Source organism: Carassius carassius, chromosome 3 (assembly GCF_963082965.1).
Source record: "Carassius carassius chromosome 3, fCarCar2.1, whole genome shotgun sequence".
In the NCBI taxonomy this organism is placed as follows: domain Eukaryota; kingdom Metazoa; phylum Chordata; class Actinopteri; order Cypriniformes; family Cyprinidae; genus Carassius; species Carassius carassius.
In genome coordinates this window covers 4,426,504-4,444,864 of record NC_081757.1, presented here as the reverse complement: position 1 = coordinate 4,444,864, position 18,361 = coordinate 4,426,504, and the positions used below count along the sequence as shown (strand labels likewise).

Here is an 18,361-nt window from a genome sequence, read left to right as displayed (position 1 = left end):
TTTCATGTTGATAATAACAATTTATTACATTACTTATAATTTACTAAACAGGCAGATTTCATTGAAAAGACAATGTCTTCATTTAAACAACAGTCATTTACATAACAGCTCAATTTATACAAGAGATCAACCATTGGATTAAAAAAAAAGTTCCTTTGGCTCAGATATGTACCAGATTATTAAAATAAAATAGTGTCAAATCAAGTAAAACTCTGTTGTGGTGGTCTTACAGTGCAGGGAGTATAATGCTGTTGGACATACCCTACAAGTGTAACTATTTGAGTAAGCGGGAAGGTAAGTGTGGAAGTCAAGTGTGTGTGTGTGTGTGTGTTGACTGTGTGGGTGGCCAGCGAGTTGCACTTAAGTGTAACTGTGATGGAATTGTTTCAATGTGTGTGTGTTAGTCAAAACTCAGTTGATGAGAGTACATATGTGGGAGTGTGCTTGGGTGTCCCAGGCTTGATGTGTGTGTGTTTAATCTGTTTCTCTATGTATTGTGGTCGTGAGTGGGTGTCTGTATGGAGAGAAGTCTCTCTGCATGCTCTAGGATTTCAGCAATCTTCCTCTTCACTGCTTCTCTCCTCTTCAAATCTACATCTCCTAGCGAGAGTGAACGAGTAATAGAAAGAGAATAGAAAAAGGGTAGAACAAAGGGATATATGTTGTTATGAGGTTTATATACCATTTAAATATTTAGCATTGCATCCAAACAGAGCTCATTTCCTGCTTTGAGGAAAACAACATTGCATGTTAATGTCCTTGAGTTGAGAGGTACTCTGCTCTTTCCTCTCAAATAATTGAATCATGCCAGGGTCATCCTGACCACAGCAAATTGACATTTGGCTGATTTAGCACCTGTAATCTGCATATGGGGCCAGTTTTTCATTTTTATTTTTATATAGATGGAAAACAAAAAGAAGAAAAAAAACAACCATTTTCATTGAAACAGAAATGTTTTGGTCATGCAGTTTTTAAAAACATTGCTGTGTTATTAAATATTGGAGTTCTAACAAGCTATGAGAGTGTACAGGATTCATAATTCTCTCTAAATACTATTTTCCAACACATCTGCCAGCAACCATTCAGGCGAGTGAGGGGTATTTAATTTTTTAATAATAGGTAAAATGTCATCCACCTGTAAATTTATACACACTACCATTCAAAATTGTAAGTTTTAAACTGTAATAATTTTTCACAATATTACAGCTTTTTTTTTTACTGTATTTTTGATTTTTCCTTGATAAGCATAATGAGTGTAGAAATCTTCTTTCAAAAAAGTTAAATAATATTACCGACTAGGGCTGCACGATATTGGGAAAAAATGACATTGCGATATTTTATTTTTCTGCGATATATATTGCGATATTTTTTCTTACAAACAAAAATGGGGTGAGCACACTTACATTCTCATTTTAAATGATTTAAACATCGACACCACCATATGCGCGAGGGAGAGAGAGCAAGACAGCGCTCGTGTTGTTTGAAAACGGCTCGCTCTCTCTCTGTCTGTCTCTCTCTCTGTCTCTCTCTCTCTCTCTCTCTCTTAATTCAATTCATATTGCTTTATTGGCATGACATACAAAGGTACATATTGCTAAAGCATTGTACATAGCAGAATAGAAACAAACAAAACAAAAATACATATATATTTATAAGAAAAGAAATTGCATGCAAAATAAATCCATATACATTTCTATAAACATTGATGGTACTTCTAATGTACTCTCTCTGTCTGTCTCTCTCTGTCTGTCTCTCTCGCGCGCGCTCTCTCTGTCTGTCTCTCTCGCGCGCGCGCGCTCTCTCTCTCTCTCTCTCTCTCTCTCGCGCTCTCTCTCTCTCTCTGTCTCTCTCGCGCTCTCTCTCTCTCTCGCTCTCTCTGTCTCTCTCGCGCTCCCTCTCTCTCTGCCCTGTTAAACTTGCATGTGGTTTTCAGTCCTGTCAATTATAAACTTTCACTCTATGATGGTTAAGCTGTGCAATTAATCCGCGAATCACATTCGTCAAGGGCAGGGGAGTAGCTGGCCCGTACAGTTAATGAATAACGGATCAACTAGACAGCCTACATCGCACATCCTGCGATGTGACTATCGTGGATTCGTACATCGCGATATCGATGCTTAAACGACACATCGTGCAGCCCTATTACCGACCACAAAATTGTAAAGGGTATGTAACCTAATTTTTTGCACATTGTAACTTTCAGTTCATTATTAACACAGGAAATTAAAAGTGAAGTCAAGCGCATGCATTGTGGGATACTATATTCCCTACAGTGTGCTTTGTTGAATACACATTGATAAATGTAGTATTTTATATCAGGGTATTCCATGCAAAGAGCCACAGTTTTCATGGTGTGCACAGTATATACATGATATACTGCAGTTTGTTAGTCTATTATCAAGAACAGCCTCGTTCTCTTACCTTGCACTCCTTTCATAAATATATCAACAGCCGTCCTATATCGTTGTACTGCCGCACTGTATTCGCCGTTTTTATCTTTTTCCTGGGCGGCCTTCAGCACTTCATTGGCCTGGTACACATAGCTCACATCTCCAGCAGACTCTGTCCCATCTGGAACGGTTAAAGGAACGGACAGGAGTTCAGCGTGGCTGGGTGATCCATACGGTTGATCTGGAAGATTGTGGGATAAGAGTAAGGTTTGCATTAAAAAAACAACAACTCAGAAAACCAATTATATGTACAAATGATGAATTAAACTAATTTTACTTTATTTTAGACTTCTATACCTTCTTTGGCACATGGGTCAAATATAGCGAGGTCTGTATCTGAAAGCGGAGGCGGGGCCTTGTATGAATGTTCTTCCAATCCCGAGTCAAATAGTGAATCAAACTCCTCGGATTGGTCGACTGGAGAACCCGGAATTTCAGGTGAGGCATCTGGAAGATGAAAAATAGGAATAGAACAATCAGCTATGATTGAAATCAAATTAGACATTACAGGATTGATAATTGTAACATGGCAACTGACGTGTTGTAGTGTCGGTAGCAGCAGCAGAGCACTGGTCTGTGCCGTTATTCTGAGGTGTTGTGATGTCAGTCTCTCTCTCTTTTTCTGTCAGTCCTTGTATTTCTGTTTCAGTGTGTGTTTCTTGTGTGGGGCTGCTTTCTGTGTCACTGAGAGCCTCTACTGCCATCTCAGGTTGGGTTAGATCCGTCAGTCTCTGGTCGGATTCCAGCTCCTGAGGCTGGATAGGAGCTTCTCTCCCTATCTCCTCTTCAGCCAGCAGCTCAGTGTTTTTCTCAGGCAGGGGAATAAGAGGAGGCGGAAGAGACGTAGAAACGGCAGCGGTTTCCATTGGTCTTTTCACTTCTGCTCCCTAAGACAAGTTCAATAAAACCAAAAAGATGAGCAGAAAATAAACATTCAGTCATTAATTCACCCTGATGTTGTTGCAAACCTGTATGACAATGGACAATGAGACAAAATCAGAAGAATATAGGTCACAGGTCGAATATGGATGACTTATGTATGTATACCATTATTATATGATACAATATTTTAGATGTAATACAGAATACAGAATTTTTTTGCAAAAATCTTTATTGTCACTTCCTGAATAAAAAGATTAATTTCTTGAAAAATGGTAGTGCACAGATGTTATGCGAATAAAATAAAATAGAATACATGATACAGGATAAATGCATCTTCCAGAAGATTGTTCTTACCCTGAAGAAGTCCTTGAGTTGAGGGCTGTTGTACAGAGCAGGGATATTTGTAGTGAAAAGCAGCATGGCCTCAGCCGCTTTCCTCCTCTCTTCAATCACAGCCTCATCAAAACGTCCTGTGAGAGAGACACAGAAAAAAGAAAGATAGGATGGACAATACAAAGTGCGGTGGAAGATATTATAGAAATATAAACAAACAGACGTACAGCATCAAGTCATAAAAGATGAAACAAAACAAACTGAACTGGGTAATTTCTCTTTTGTTTACATATCATGTCTTGCAACTCCATTGCCCTTACCAAAAACCTGTGCTCGTGGAAATGAGGGAAACTCCTCTAGTCGTCTGAACAGGTTCCTATGAGTGTATGCCAGCTCTCCATGTAATTTCTTCAGCTCCGAGTACCTCTTCCACACCACGACCTGCCAATCAAACCAACAGAGCCCAGTAAGCCCAGTGCAACTCTGATCCAACATGTACATGTACAAATACAAAAGGATGCTCATACCTCTTTAACATTCTCTGGCTGTGTCTTTGATACAAACTACAGAGAAAGATAGAGATCAATTAAACCACACAACACCAAAGGGAGAGGATTTGAAAGGGCTGATTCTAAGCATTAATGAGGAAGGGGGAGGCTGAAGTCACGTGACCTCGTCCCAGATTCTTTAAATCACGAGTTTGACTGCAACCCTGATAAAAATTGCCTTGTACTAGTAGTTATTAACCCCTTCTATGAGGATCAGCTCAATAGGATTTATGCCTTTTGTATTTATAAAGCATATCTGATCGAAGAGTACAAAGCAGTTTACGCGTAAATCATCTTGGTTATTTACTGGAATAATAATAATAATAACAACAACACAACAGTCTTTTCAAAACATTCATATATCTGAAGTTCAGACTCATTTAATAATTGTACAGAATCTACAGTATTATTCTTCTCTGTGATAAGGAGATGAAACGTAAACATTATAATACAAAAACGTTATATTGTGCTACTAACCCTAGCTGTCACTTTATATTCCGTGTGTCCTTTCTCGTGTGTACGGGGATCTGTCACAGTGAAGAAGCGGTGATATTCCTCTCTTTTGGCCTTTCGAGACATCCCTGTCACATAAATATGTTTAAATTTACATTCATATAAATAAGTGGACAGAATCAAGCGGTGACTGGTACTGTTGACAGTTTGGAGCACTTCCTGTTCTGAGGCGCGCATGCGCAGACTGATAACAGCGCTACATTCCAGTCCCTTCAAAATAAAAGTCATGAAAGGTCAAAAGGAGATTGGTATTTGTTCATTAAATGTGCTTCTAAATGAGAGAATCTGACCCAGTTGAGGATCAACAGCATGCAAAAAAAGAGAAGTGAGAAACACATCCATGTGGGTGCCTATGTTGTAGGGTATATTTGTATGGGTGTGTGTACATAGAATGTTAAGATAGGCTAAACACATATGAAATCAAGTCTTACAACATCTTTCTGCTTTGAGAGGAAAAAAAGGAAATCTGTGACAACTAAATCCATAAAAGTGCAATATATTAATATGTCAAGTTACATCAATCCATTGTGAGTCTGCCATATAGTGACATTCTTCTATGCTAATCCTCACGCACAGTGTATCTTCATTTACACATTAAACATTAAATAAGATTTGTGATAACTGAAAATAATTTACAAATTTATACGCACATTTTTATAATGTAAAAAAATGATAACAAAAAAGTATTAAAAATACTTAGATAGATAGATAGATAGATAGATAGATAGATAGATAGATAGATAGATAGATAGATAGTGTCACTTTATTTAAACATAATGCTAACTTATTTCAGACATATTAAGCTTAAGATGAGACAGGCCTCATTTATATGCCCAGCATGTTACTCATAGCACTGACATGCCCACCTCTCCCTTGTAAATGTTAATGGCCACCCATTGAGATGGCCAAGTCTGAGTAATTACCTTCTGAGATCTCAAAGTCGTAGTTCAATGTGGGTTCGATAAGGGGTGTAATTTAGATTATAATGTCACCCAGTTGCAAACATGTCCAGTATCAGCCCCACACACACACACACACACACACACACACAAACACACACGAGTGTCCACTTTGATCGGCTTGACAGGATCACTCTATATATGCAATGCATCAAGCAAATCCCCAGAGATGGAGGATGGTGTGAAAAAAAGGCTAAGCAGACCAATTAACATTTGAGTCACTTCGCATCATTAATTCCACAGTCTAACGAGGACCTCATAGTGAGAACAAGACACAGAAATGCACGGCTCTACCAAATCACAAGTGACACCCCACGCCTTACCAGAGCATAATAGCATCATCACCCTGTAATAATTAACACCCTAGCAGTTCATTAGTTCCTCGCCACTGAAGTTAATATGATTCCACCTGTCAAACAGGAGTACATAGGAGTAGGAGTCTCAGATAATGCATTGTTCCATGACATATTATTGCAAATGAAAGAATTGATAAGGCTTCTGATGCAAAAGTAACACCTTGGTATGACCTTATCAAATATCTTTCCTACTGGGTCTGGGACTGTCTCCTCACGCACACGTCTCTTCACCCTTTACCCCTACCCCTACAACCACGCACCAACACCACTCCACTGTGCTTCGTGGTTATCTTTTGACCAATACGTGCTCTCTAATCAACCCCAGGATCCCACCTTTGATGCCTATAAAAGCCTATCATCCTCAAACCCCTCTAAAAGGCAGTGTTTTACAGTGTTGAAAGTATGTTCTCTCTGTTACGGGTGTTTGTGATGACTCTGTCCATGTCTCTGCTGCTTTGCAGCGTCAGTTCGGCACCAAGAGGAGACCTGCTCCTCCAGCTGCTCCAATCAGAAGTGGATCCCAAGGAGAATGAGGTGAGACACAAACCTTTTTGTACAGAATTGTTTAAACAGTACATATTTCAGTTTTTCTACTTCAGAATTTATTGTATAATTTGGTGTTACTTGCCATTTCTTTTTGGGTGAAAATAGTTTCAAAGCCCTTTTTTGGATTTTGCAACAATTTTCTCAGAAATGGCAAGCCAATTTGGAAAAACTTTACAGTAACTACCATTAAGATTAATAAATACTGTAACAAATGTATTGCCAATTGTTAATGTTAGACAATGAACTACTGGGAATTTAGACTGTTAGCTCAATTCCACTAAATAATTTTAATAGATGCAACGTTTGGTTTTAATACTAAATATTGAAATTAAGATCAATAAATACTTTAAAAGTATTTTTCACCTAGTGAAGTGTCTAATGAAGTCTAATAAAACCTTTTGTAAAATTTACTGGCAAATTTGGAGTGAAAAATTATTTTTTACAGTACAGCTTTGAAGTAATATCCATTTAGAAAATAATAATATGCATTTCTAAGAACTACAGCAAGTTCAGATCAGAATGTTTTTCTTTTTGACAATGAAAGGTTTCTGGATCATCTTCTTTTCTCTCTTTAGCTCCAGGATCTCTCTCGCTTGCTGCTTCTGAAGCAGCTTTCTGAGTCGGTGGCACCTGAGGAGAAAGAAGCTCTTGAAAGCATTGATGATCTTGAGGTTCGTAATGAAGTGGTTCGCCAGATTCCCCTCTCCCAACGAGAACGCAAAGCAGGCTGCAGGAATTTCTACTGGAAGACCTTCACCTCTTGTTAGTCAACCTGCAAGACCCTTACAAACATTGTTATACTTGTGTAGCCATCAAAATAACAATGAGACCAGGAATATTATTCCAGTATAGAGAGAGATTAACTCTGACTTTTAAGCAGTGTATGCTATAAAATGTTTGTATTATGGGTACTACTAGAAGTGATGGTCAGAGATTATATGATTAATGTTTAAAACCTTGATATAGAGGTTTTTGTGTTGACCTGGCAACAGTGTCATTGGATTGATCGCTATTCCTCTGTAATAAAGTGTGATCAGGGAAAACATGTTTATGTGTGATTGGCTCTGTGGGACGTAATATTAAGAACACACTAAAACATTGTCAGTTTTTTTTTTCATTCACATTCATTAAATCATAAATCGGAACAACGGTCAGTACAAACTAGATGTCAATATAGACATTTGCAGTAAAGACAGATGGATTTATAAAGCTGATCTTTTGCTCTCCCTAAAATCAACATCAGGAAAAAAAAAAAAACAGAAGCAAACTCATCCAAACGTGCCCTGAAATAAACTGGCAGCTTAAAAGGTAAATCAGCCATTGAAACATACTGCAGTACCAGGGCACTTTATCAATTATCTGCAATGAAAGTTTTTTGGCAGCAAATTGACCAGATGGACACTATGCTGGAATAATCTTACAAAATATTCCAGACAAATCAATAAATAAAGCATGCAACCATCTGAACCACTTTATGCTTTTAGTTTCTAGATAATTGTAACAATTTGTCAGTGCAAACACTAGCACTTACTTTGCTGCAATCAACACCTTATTTGAAACTTTTTTATATAATGGCATTAAGCAATGGATGCTTGCTGCTACACATCATTCAAATAACAGGCAATCAAATGCATTTTGACATAAAGCAAATACAGAAAATGAGATGTAAAAAAATAAAGCCAACCACTTACAATCTCTGCACATGAGTCAGATGTGTAACAATCTGAAAGTCATTTCTCTAGTACGTACTTTACCTCCTTGTAACCTTCATACTTGACTATTTACTGTCTGTTAGTCATTAAACAATGTATATTTAGTTACAAAAATCAAAAATCCGTTCCTTAACTTCTCTCCATTTATTTCACTATTCAAACTCCTTGAAAAAAAATCCACTCTACTGCCAAAACCAAAAAAAAAAAACTGCAGCTACTCCGCTTTAAAATTAAATGAACCACTTTGATCCCACACACACCTGTCAAAAGATTTCCTTCAATGAAGCGGTCATTAAATAAACTGACCCTTTAATCCTATCTGACAACAACGTTTCTGAAATCAGTGTAAACCTAGAGCTAGAGACTGCACGGAAGACAGAGCAAAACAGCTGCCTGTGTTCAACTTTTCCAACCGTTTTACCAGAATTATCATTAGTGTCATGATGAATAATGATAATAAACTAATATCAAGTCAGTAAATGAAATACAGTAATCATATCCTTCAACAATCATGATTTCAAGTATTAAAATAATGAGCACTGGATATCCGCTGACATCAGGTTTTTGTTTTTGAGAGAATAAAAAAAAAGAGATGATCTGAATGGGGACAATATGAAATGACCCCAACTGGCAGCAGAATTGGGGCATTATTTGAGGAAACTGTGACATGTTCCTATATTTCCATTAAAGGTTATTATTTTAGTGTTGTTAAAGTGACTGCTTCAAGGTAGAAATGCACCCTGTTCATGAGACTCACATTTTGCATGAACACGCATACGCGGAGGATTATACATAAACACATCATATTTGATTCATCATCTGTTTTACTATATTTTTTAGGAAACAGCTTTCCAGTGAAGCTACTCTAAGCACAAGAGCTATTAGCTTCTCCTCAGCTCTATGCTACCCTGAGAGGGATGTCTTCATATTATTTGTGCGATCAACATGTAAAGTCAAGGATGGAAGAAATGACAGGAGGTGGGTGTTTAGATAGTGGTAAATTCTGAAGAATAACTATGAAGAAGAGAAGGGACACAGAGTGATGGGATGAGGGCATTAGCAGTCAGTGGAGATTTTGGCAGAAAGATCTTGGATGCGACGGGCGCTGCAGCTCTTGCAGAGAATGTGTCCGTCCAGGGGATAGCAGCCTCTTCCCTCGCCCTCTGAAGAGAGGAGAAGACCACAATCCTGCAACAAAAACAGTTTTCTTTACCACTCATTTAGAACATTTCACTTATTATCCATTTAGCTTATTTCATATTCAAAATGTAACTGAAGATTTTAAATCTCATAGTATTATTCCATTGCAACTGTAGTGTAAATGCATTCATGACACCTCTGAGCTGCAGTTAACATTGTGCAAATACATCTAAACAAGATGCAGCTTTTTTAACTCTTTGTTGATGCTTTAATTAATGCAATAAAATCTGTTTTTAATTTTTTTATTATTATTATTTTATTTTAGGCTAGTTTACTTCCATAACTTGAATTATTTCAGAATTGTGGAATGAAAACTTCCACTTTATCTATTTGCGTCTGTAGATTTCAATTGCTTTTATCAAATGATTGTTATTATTTTTTTCAGTAGCACTTGTACATAGATCAGATCATCAAATCTTCCACCTCTATTTATACTCTGAAGGTGTTTGTTCATATATCATTAGTCTCAGACTCCGATGTCATGCCCATGGAACACTGGCTGAACGTCTGATGCATATGGCACACAAAAGTGGAAAAACGTAAAAGTCGTCATTGGATTGGATGAATTTTACAGGATTTCCGGGAGACGTGTGTGTTGCGTTCTTAACGTTCTGGCTGGAAACAAAGATACCGTGGCGCCAAACCCCTTCACGAAAGAAGACGTCGTGTTTACAACTGTGACGACGAGCACTCATCAGGATCATTTAAATGCTGGATATTCGAAAGTATGTGAAATATTTAAAGTTCTTTAAAATACGTTTTACAGTTAATGTGGTGACATTTCCACGCCCCCGAAACATGCTGCTGAATGAAACAAACTGTGATTGGTTGTCTGACATGTCGGTCAAATGGCCTCATGGGCGTGCCTTGCACAATTAATTAATTTATTTATGATTTAACTCCATGTAAGCAGCAGTGGCTATTTTCAAGGCAAGAGGAAACATTACAATTTCACAGTTCAGTCACGTATACAATTTCACAACAATTATTTAACAATTTTGTTTGAAAACTATATGAATAAGTATGTACAAATATACAAAAACATACATGTAATAAAAATAATAACGAGAACAAAAGTAATAAGAACAATTATATAGTGTCTTTCATCTTAACGCATGACAAAAAAAATTCACGTCCCAGGAGAATTCTTTTTAAGAATGTCCATTAATATATTTTCTGAATAAAGATGTTCCTTAGCCAATAAAAGCTGTTATGGATTCCAGACCTTAATAAGACTGTGCCTCATATTTAAACATTTTATTTTTAGAAAACTGGTACGGTAATATTTATCTATAATTACCATGTTAATCTATAGTGTTTTTCCTTAACTGATTAGCTGTAAGAATTTGACATAAGGGTGGGAATAAATTTAATACGTTAAAAAAAAAAAAATTATTAACCTAATTATAATCATATCGCCTTCCATGTATGACAGATAGCAGAAGTAAGAAAAAAATTTATTACGTTCAAAATATGGATATTTTTCTTATGAAAACGCATGGATTTGCTACAGCAGTCCTTTATTTTACATGTATGTTTAAAAACACAAAACATTCTCAAATATGTGAGATTGCATTTCATAAATGAGTAAAGATGAAGTGAAAGTCAGAAACTTCTTACCTCACAGACGTAGCAGTTAACATGGAAACTGCGATCCAGGGCAACGATCCTCACCGTCTCTTCCTGCCCAGGCTCTGGCATTATTGCCTGGCCACATACTGAGCAGCGGGGGGCAAACTTCCTGTTCACAGAAGCAGCAAACCAGGTTTTAATAATAAAATCCAAGTATTAACTGTTTAGACATTTGGTGGAGTTTCATGACGATTCGAAAAAAGCTAAGATTTAGTGTGGGGAAACACAAAAAGTTATTCCATTATCTGCATCTGATCGTTTATCAACAGAAATAGAGACTTCAAACCACACAGAAACAGAAAAAAAGGAAGTTGCTGAGTACCTGTGAAAGTCCTCAATACAGTGGATCTGAGATGTGGCGTTCACAGTAAAAGGCACTCCATCCAGGCAACAGCCACAAACCACACATGTGAAACAGCGAGGGTGGTAAGCCTTACCCATCGCCCTCAGGATCCGGTCTAGGATGGGCTCAGAGCATTTCGAACAGCGCTCAAGTGTGCTCTGGGAGCAGAGAGGAAGAACAAATGATAAGAATCTGAATGTAGAAAGAAACAAAAGAAAAATAAGAGGCAGAAACCAAGAGAAGTCGACAGATAAACAGATAAACTCACTATGTAGCAGCTCTCGCAGTAGCTCTTTCTGTCTAGTGCATAGAAGGGCTGGCCTTTCAGACGCGCATGACAGGTGATACAGGTGAAACACTCCACATGAAACACATGCTCCATGGCAATACAGCCACTGCCGTCTCCCAGAACATTATCCCCACACCGAGCACATCGACCTGAGGGAGGAAGATGGAGAGAGAGAAATCCATGACCCTTATTGAAACACATATTTGATGTAAAAGCAAAAGTACAACACTGAGGATGTAAAGTGTTGGCACATACCAAAATATTCCTCAGTAGGGGGATGATTCATATCATACACCAACTTCTTGGTGAGCCGATCCAACTCTTCTTCTGGATGTGGTGCTGCCCCCTGCTGGCAGAACATGGAAAAACATTGCTTAGTATGCTGTTGCATTTCTTTTGCTCATTACATATTTTATCTTTTTTTCATACAGATGTATTCTTTATACGGTCTCAAACTTTTTGTAGAGTTAAAACAAAATCATACTATCACTCAGACATGTTCACAACCTTTGTGAGATCAAAGTGTAGTTAATCGTGTTGCATGTACACTTGTAGTGTTCTTCAAATCTTAAGGCTATTAAGGCTATTGTCGGCGCTCGCCAACATAATGTACCATATATCTATAATAAAGGGAAACCATATTGTTTTTGACATAATATGTCGTTACTACGAGAAAAAAAATTTCATTTTAACGGGAAAAGATGTTTTAGCAAGATAATTATATAGTTTTAACAACGTATCTCGTTTTTACGAGAAAATATGTCATTTTAACGAGAAAATCTCATTATGAGAAAAGGTGTCATTAAAATGACATCATCTCATTATTACAACATAATTGAGCAGAAAAAAAATAGTGTGTGGCAGCAATGCGTCACCATAGTAAAGTACAGTACATGTAAGTTACTTGTAATTGTAACTGTATTGTGCGATTCAATATTACATTTAAAGTAAATATTTTAAATGCGTATATTTAATTACATACAAATTACAACAGAAATTACATTACAGTATATTTTAATACATCAAATGCGTGTCACAAACCATATTTTATAATACTTTAATAATCACGCAATTACATATAAAGAAATTATTTTCTTCTGTTCTACTTAAGCACTCTGAAATGTTTTATTTTTAATTGCACTTAATGTTAATGTAAACTATACTACATTTTATTTAATTGCACTGAAGGATGATTAATGTTAAATATGTCTTAAAATGTATTATTTTGTAGTTCCATAATCATCAAGCCACAAATATCTAAAATGAACAGCACATTTTCTTGAATCAAAACTATTTTATTTATTTGTTATCAAGTTGGCAAATAAAGGACTATTCACCTACAATAAATAAAAACTTTCTTTTTTTTAATCGTTTTATGCTTTTCGTAAACAACACTCAATAGGAAGTGTGTGTTAATTTTCATGCCAGAAAGTTTCCATCTCTGCTACAACTTGACAAACCTGCATCATCCTCACTGAATAATAAGTCTTACCTTGTTAGACTGATATGCTGACACTTGGTCTTGACTCTTCTTCACCGGTGGTCCCTGGCCGGCTCTCCCTCCTGACATATTACCTGATCCCCCCTGATAAGCAGCAGGATCTCCATGAGGTTCTTGTACAGGAGGAGGTGGTGGTGGTGGGTACCAGCCCTGTCCCTGTGGCTCATAATGTGCTCGTTCTTGCTGAGGAGGGCGAGAGGCATGCTGGCGGGGCGGTGGAGGGGTGTAAGCTTGCTCTGCCTGCCGTCCGCTCTGAGAATAGGTGACGGGCTGAGCTGTCTTCACCTGTACGGAGAAGCGTGGGCCGGTTGGGGTGGAGGCGGTGGTGTAGGAGGCAGGCACTGGTTGGGGGTAAGGTTTGTGGACGGAAGAGGCAGCAGAAGAGTACACATAATCTGGCTGAGGTGTAGAGGTGTAAGGTGGGGCGGGGTGGTACTGGTTTTGGATTGGAGGCTGATAGCCCATTGATGGCCTGTTTGATGGTGGAGCCCCCATCTGGTTGGGAGGGTTATAGTGGTCGATAGGGAGGTGCTTGCTGTAAGGCACATTGTCATATAACTGTTGAAGAAATGAGAAAGATTGTTTTTGCATACAAAAATGTCATAAGTTTTTTTTTTTACATGAAAAAACAACAACAACCAAAAACAGTATCAGAACAATACCACGATACTAAATGTTTCCTAAAGGCTGGAATACATTACAAAACATGACTATTTGCGATCTGGGTGAGTCGATGCAAGTGATCCAAAGTCGTGTAGTATATGATGAGTAGTTTTCGACCAATATTTTTTTCTTGATAGCCAATGCCAATATCTAATAGGACAGAGCGACCTTACAAAATATGATGATATCACAAAAAAGCTAAAGTTAAACAGTTCCATTTAATAATTCATTAGACAGAGACCGTAAACTATCGATGATGTGTTGCCAAAATAAAAGCTATGCTTAAAACACATTGGCTAAAAAGAAAACGTAAATTTTCTAATGGCAAAAATGAAAAGAAAATGCCAAATATTGGCCGCTACATTAGCTTAGCAATATACTGGTTCACCACTAATGATGGGCAGAGATTCGTTTTTTCCAACACATACTGTTTTCATTTGTCATACATCTGCAATGAAACTGTGAGAGTTTTGTGTATGTGTGTGTGTGTGTGTGTGTGTGTGTTTTTGAAATGACTTTAAAGTCTGGTAGTGTGTGATTCTCAGTCTTTCAGTCTACTGTGTCCAGTTTTTCTGTCTAACGACTTACAAAGTCAGCAAGTATATAATGTTTGTTCAGAAGTTGTGTAGTGTATTCTATCCTTAACAAACACATTTACTCATCAATATACTCGAAAGCATTTATTGTCCAGGCACCTGTATAAATAACTGTTGCTGTGTTGTACCTGTGTGCTTGTGCTCTGAGTGTGACTGTCCAGATCAGCCAGCATGCATGTAAGAGAGTCTATCTCTGCATCAATAGTAGACATGTGCTTCTCTGATCCCCGATTCTGAGCAGACCACAACCACAAACAAAACGCACATTATAATACATTCATGAATACAGATTTAAAGGGATAGCAACCAAAAATGAAAATTCCGTCATCATTTAAACATCCTCACATCATTCCAAACCTTTATGCTTCTCAGTGAATTCTATTATATAGACAAACAGTATATTAGAAGCCATAAGTAACTGAATGGTTACCACCATTCTTTAAAATATCTTCTTTTGTGTTCTGCAGAAGAAAGTAAGTCATACAGGTTTGGAAGGACATGAGGACATGTAAATGATGACAGACTTTTCCCCCCTTTTCCTTAGGCACATTTAAGGAATAATTTACTAATTAAATCATCTTTCAATTCAGTTCTGAAATTCACAGTTCTGCAGAGAAATTCTAGTTATAAATGAACATGTGGATGTCACTGACGTGAAGTTCATGGCTGGCCATGTGTGGGTTCCAGGTGTGGTGGTCCTCTTTAGGCCCCTGGCCTGGAGCATAGTATCGCTCTCTTAACTGGGAAGTCAAGGGGTTGTAGGAAGTAGACCCTGAGCGATCATCCTGATGCTGGTGTTGCATGTTTCCACCTGAGCAGAAACACATCAGTTCAGATGACGAAGCACAAACTGTCAAGTAGTAATCCAACATTAGATTCTTTAAGATTAAATTCAATGAAACCGATAATATAATGAGTTTAATGTAAAATATTAACTGTGTTTGTGATTTTGAAAATTCTAAATTTTAAACAAGAATCATGTCACGTACTGGTCTGGACAATTTAATGATATTAATATGATATTTAGTAACACAGCCCTGCATCTTGAAACAAATTCTGCTGTTTTGTAAATGAATAATATTACCTATTTTGATGATATTGAGACCAAAAATATCAATAAAAATTACATTTTTTTAATAAAAAAATCAATAAAAATCAATAAAAAGGATTGAGATAAAAATTTTCAAATTGTTTTAAAGTAGCCAAAAATAAATATCCAACATTAAGTATTTAACTAACTAATATTAAACTAACAATCTGCCAAATACATTTGATGTCAAAACCAAATTAAGCTTTTTTCACAGCATTTTTTATAGTAAAACATGCAGAAAACATCTGGTTCATGTGTGCACTTTCTTCTGTCACTTGGCCATAATCCTAAAATTGAAATCAGGATTAGGCATAAACGAATGTCTCCAGGATCATGATACATGTGAAAATAGGCTGAGAATTGAGCAAGTTGTAACCTGGCTCACAGGAAATTAAGAATTATGTCTTTTTTTGACAATTAAGTGATAAAGCAAGACTTCTTAACCTTACAAATACTAGTTGAGAAAGTGTAACATGCTTGAGCAAAACACCCACTATTTTTGGAATCAGCATCTCAAAATTTGTAAGAATCAAGAACTGGATTTTATTCAGCAAATATGATGCAGGATGGTGTAATAGAACTAAGACAGATAATTCCAAACTACTTGGATAAACTTCAACAAAATCTTTTTTGCAGGTATCAGCAGAATAAAACAACTTTCTCAGAGAAGTAAGCATGATGCATAAACATGCACTGAAAGGTTTACCTGAAGGTCCAGTAGCCATATATCTTATAGGCTTAACATTTCCTCCCGTTCCACCATTCTGGTCATACATGTTATATTTGGGCCTCTGATCGGGCAGACCTTTCTTGGGAGGTCTGTAGAGAGCGGGGCCAGAGTGTGACATTGGTCTTGTGGCTCTATCTGGGCTACCGAGGGTTCTTGGAGGAAGCCAGTTGGGGCCAGACATACCCGGCTTCTACAAGGACAGAACAGAATAAGTATGATATGACCGTTGTGTTACTTTTCTTATTGCTAAGTGTTTTATTTTACATGTGCATTCTGAACATGTGACCACAAACTCAAGCGTTAAGGCCATAGGCAGTGCTGTTCAAGCTGGTAAAATTGCAATAACTGCAACTACACAAAACCGGTTGATGTTGGGTTTCCACTGCCAAAGCATAGTTTCCACGATAACAATTGGTGCTAAGTTAAAAAGCAGGAAAAGGCAACCATTCTCAGCCGAAAGGGGAATTCCAGGGTTACTTAGTTGAACTGCCTTTCTCTCTCGCACATACATATAATTCCCCACAGGTGCACAACACTCGCAATGTATTCACTCCTCTCTCAAGTCTCCCACTGCTACAATAGCCATTGTACCCAACACTTCATCCAAAATCCTTTATCTACAGAGTCTGTCCATGAAAATAATATAGGAAATGTTGTGTAATGATCAACTTCTCATTTGAGCCATCAGGTGTCCGCTGGACAATGTCCCGTGTATCCAAGTGCTGAGAAGTGTTGGTTATTATAAGCTTATGAAAACAAAGCAAATAAACATCACAACAATATGAGGCAAAACACAATAAGAAAGGATCTAATCTTAGATATTAAAACACTTTGAAACTGTGCAGGATAGTCCAGCTTAAAATGGTAGCTGGTTTCTAACTGGTCTTTAGCCAGCTGATCAGTTATCATGCCCCCCAAAAACAGTTTGACCACTTTAATATAACTAATTAGTTGCTGGTTTGTTTGTTGCAGGTCTCAGATCATATAATGACTAGTGTGATCATGTAACAAAACAAATAGCATCTTAAAATAGATTTTTCATCTGTGACTTCTACACTGATCTCTAATCACTGCAATGAACTACATTCAAACAAATGTGAAGGTTTTCATCCAGAGATGTCCAACCTCACCTCCTTGGATTGCAATGCAATCCGTGAAAACTCGTACTCAAAGCCGGGGATTGTTAGGCCGATTAATCACCCGTACGAGTATGCTTTCATCTTATAAAACACATTCATCTGCGACATATAGCCTAGGCTAGTGATACCGCAGCTCTCGGCTGCATGTAGCCAATGTAAAATCCCAAAGTTACATCGACCGGAGAAAGCGCGACACTGCCGCGCAAGAACGTCACGCGCATAACAACAACTTGTATATGTAACTTGAGTCCTGTGTTTATTGGGATATTTAAACAATGGGACATTAACGATTTCCCGTACCTCTTGAAAACGCTGCAGACTCCCAGTCTACCGACCATCTGCTTCGCCTCGCCTCGTATTCATCTGCAAAATGAAATCAACTCATGAAATGAACCTGCGCGGTCAGTCCTTGCATCTACAATGTTTAAATGGTAAAGTTCAGTTAATGCAGTCTCAGACGCAACGTGCACTTACCACAAAGTGGTATATATAAATGAAACTGTTAAACCCTTATAAATAAACTCTCTAGACATTAAAGAAAACATAAACCATCGTTAACCTTATCGGTAAGCAACATAACATCCAGTTTACATTGTTTATTTGTATGTTAGATAATGCAAATACTGCAAGTCGCTTTGGCTGATTAAACCGAGTTTTTTTCTACTAAACGGAACACGCTCACACGTTTGAGGTAAACACTATCACCAAACTCTGTTTGCTTTAGGTTTGTGGCTAACCTAATACACTTGTGAAGTACTTATTAGTTCTCTGTCGGTTTAATTTTAATAACCTACTTTTCCTGGAGGATCCAGCAGCGACTGACAGTCAGAGGCCTGTATGGAGCAATCCAAACGCATGACGTCACATGGCAAGCTGATT

At 37.5% G+C, this 18,361-nt stretch overlaps 3 protein-coding genes across 5 annotated transcripts; 1 reads left to right on the top strand and 2 right to left on the bottom strand.

Moving 5' to 3' along the window:
- Positions 1 to 4,901, bottom strand: snx15 (sorting nexin 15). The gene is made up of 8 exons (XM_059525596.1): positions 4,691 to 4,901; positions 4,193 to 4,228; positions 3,986 to 4,106; positions 3,687 to 3,802; positions 2,989 to 3,337; positions 2,748 to 2,897; positions 2,422 to 2,631; positions 1 to 600 (listed from the first exon to the last, which is right to left on the bottom strand). The coding sequence occupies exons 1-8, from the start codon at positions 4,790 to 4,792 to the stop codon at positions 488 to 490; spliced, it is 1,197 nt and encodes a 398-aa protein (XP_059381579.1). The 5' UTR covers positions 4,793 to 4,901; the 3' UTR covers positions 1 to 487.
- Positions 4,902 to 6,315: 1,414 nt separating this feature from the next.
- sst5 (somatostatin 5) lies at positions 6,316 to 7,641 on the top strand. Its single transcript, XM_059525607.1, has 2 exons — positions 6,316 to 6,575; positions 7,163 to 7,641. Exons 1-2 carry the CDS (start codon positions 6,444 to 6,446, stop codon positions 7,352 to 7,354), a joined length of 324 nt encoding a protein of 107 aa, XP_059381590.1. The 5' UTR covers positions 6,316 to 6,443; the 3' UTR covers positions 7,355 to 7,641.
- Positions 7,642 to 7,794: 153 nt separating this feature from the next.
- On the bottom strand, positions 7,795 to 18,361 carry LOC132116700 (thyroid receptor-interacting protein 6-like). Of its 3 annotated transcripts, none has more exons than XM_059525570.1 (11): positions 18,277 to 18,361; positions 17,783 to 17,845; positions 16,320 to 16,533; positions 15,177 to 15,334; positions 14,652 to 14,756; positions 13,256 to 13,822; positions 12,019 to 12,112; positions 11,743 to 11,912; positions 11,454 to 11,632; positions 11,120 to 11,240; positions 7,795 to 9,487 (listed from the first exon to the last, which is right to left on the bottom strand). In XM_059525570.1, exons 3-11 carry the CDS (start codon positions 16,522 to 16,524, stop codon positions 9,356 to 9,358), a joined length of 1,731 nt encoding a protein of 576 aa, XP_059381553.1. In that variant the 5' UTR covers positions 16,525 to 16,533; positions 17,783 to 17,845; positions 18,277 to 18,361; the 3' UTR covers positions 7,795 to 9,355. The 3 variants fall into 3 exon arrangements, with proteins under 3 accessions (XP_059381553.1, XP_059381568.1, XP_059381561.1); XM_059525585.1 differs by having other exon boundaries at positions 12,019 to 12,109; XM_059525578.1 differs by lacking the exon at positions 18,277 to 18,361 and adding an exon at positions 18,042 to 18,213.

Excerpts from the sequence above, each read along its gene's own strand:
- snx15 (XM_059525596.1), bottom strand. The coding sequence starts at position 4,792 with ATGTCTCGAAAGGCCAAAAGAGAGGAATATCACCGCTTCTTCACTGTG. Across the intron at positions 4,229-4,690 it reads AATATAAAGTGACAGCTAGG|TTTGTATCAAAGACACAGCC; the intron begins GTTAGTAGCACA and ends CTTTCTCTGTAG. Across the intron at positions 601-2,421 it reads ATTTATGAAAGGAGTGCAAG|GAGATGTAGATTTGAAGAGG; the intron begins GTAAGAGAACGA and ends CACTCTCGCTAG.
- sst5 (XM_059525607.1), top strand. The coding sequence starts at position 6,444 with ATGTTCTCTCTGTTACGGGTGTTTGTGATGACTCTGTCCATGTCTCTG. Across the intron at positions 6,576-7,162 it reads TGGATCCCAAGGAGAATGAG|CTCCAGGATCTCTCTCGCTT; the intron begins GTGAGACACAAA and ends TTCTCTCTTTAG.
- LOC132116700 (XM_059525570.1), bottom strand. The coding sequence starts at position 16,524 with ATGTCTGGCCCCAACTGGCTTCCTCCAAGAACCCTCGGTAGCCCAGAT. Across the intron at positions 13,823-14,651 it reads CTCAGAGCACAAGCACACAG|TTATATGACAATGTGCCTTA; the intron begins GTACAACACAGC and ends TTTCTTCAACAG. Across the intron at positions 12,113-13,255 it reads CAGCATATCAGTCTAACAAG|CAGGGGGCAGCACCACATCC; the intron begins GTAAGACTTATT and ends ATGTTCTGCCAG.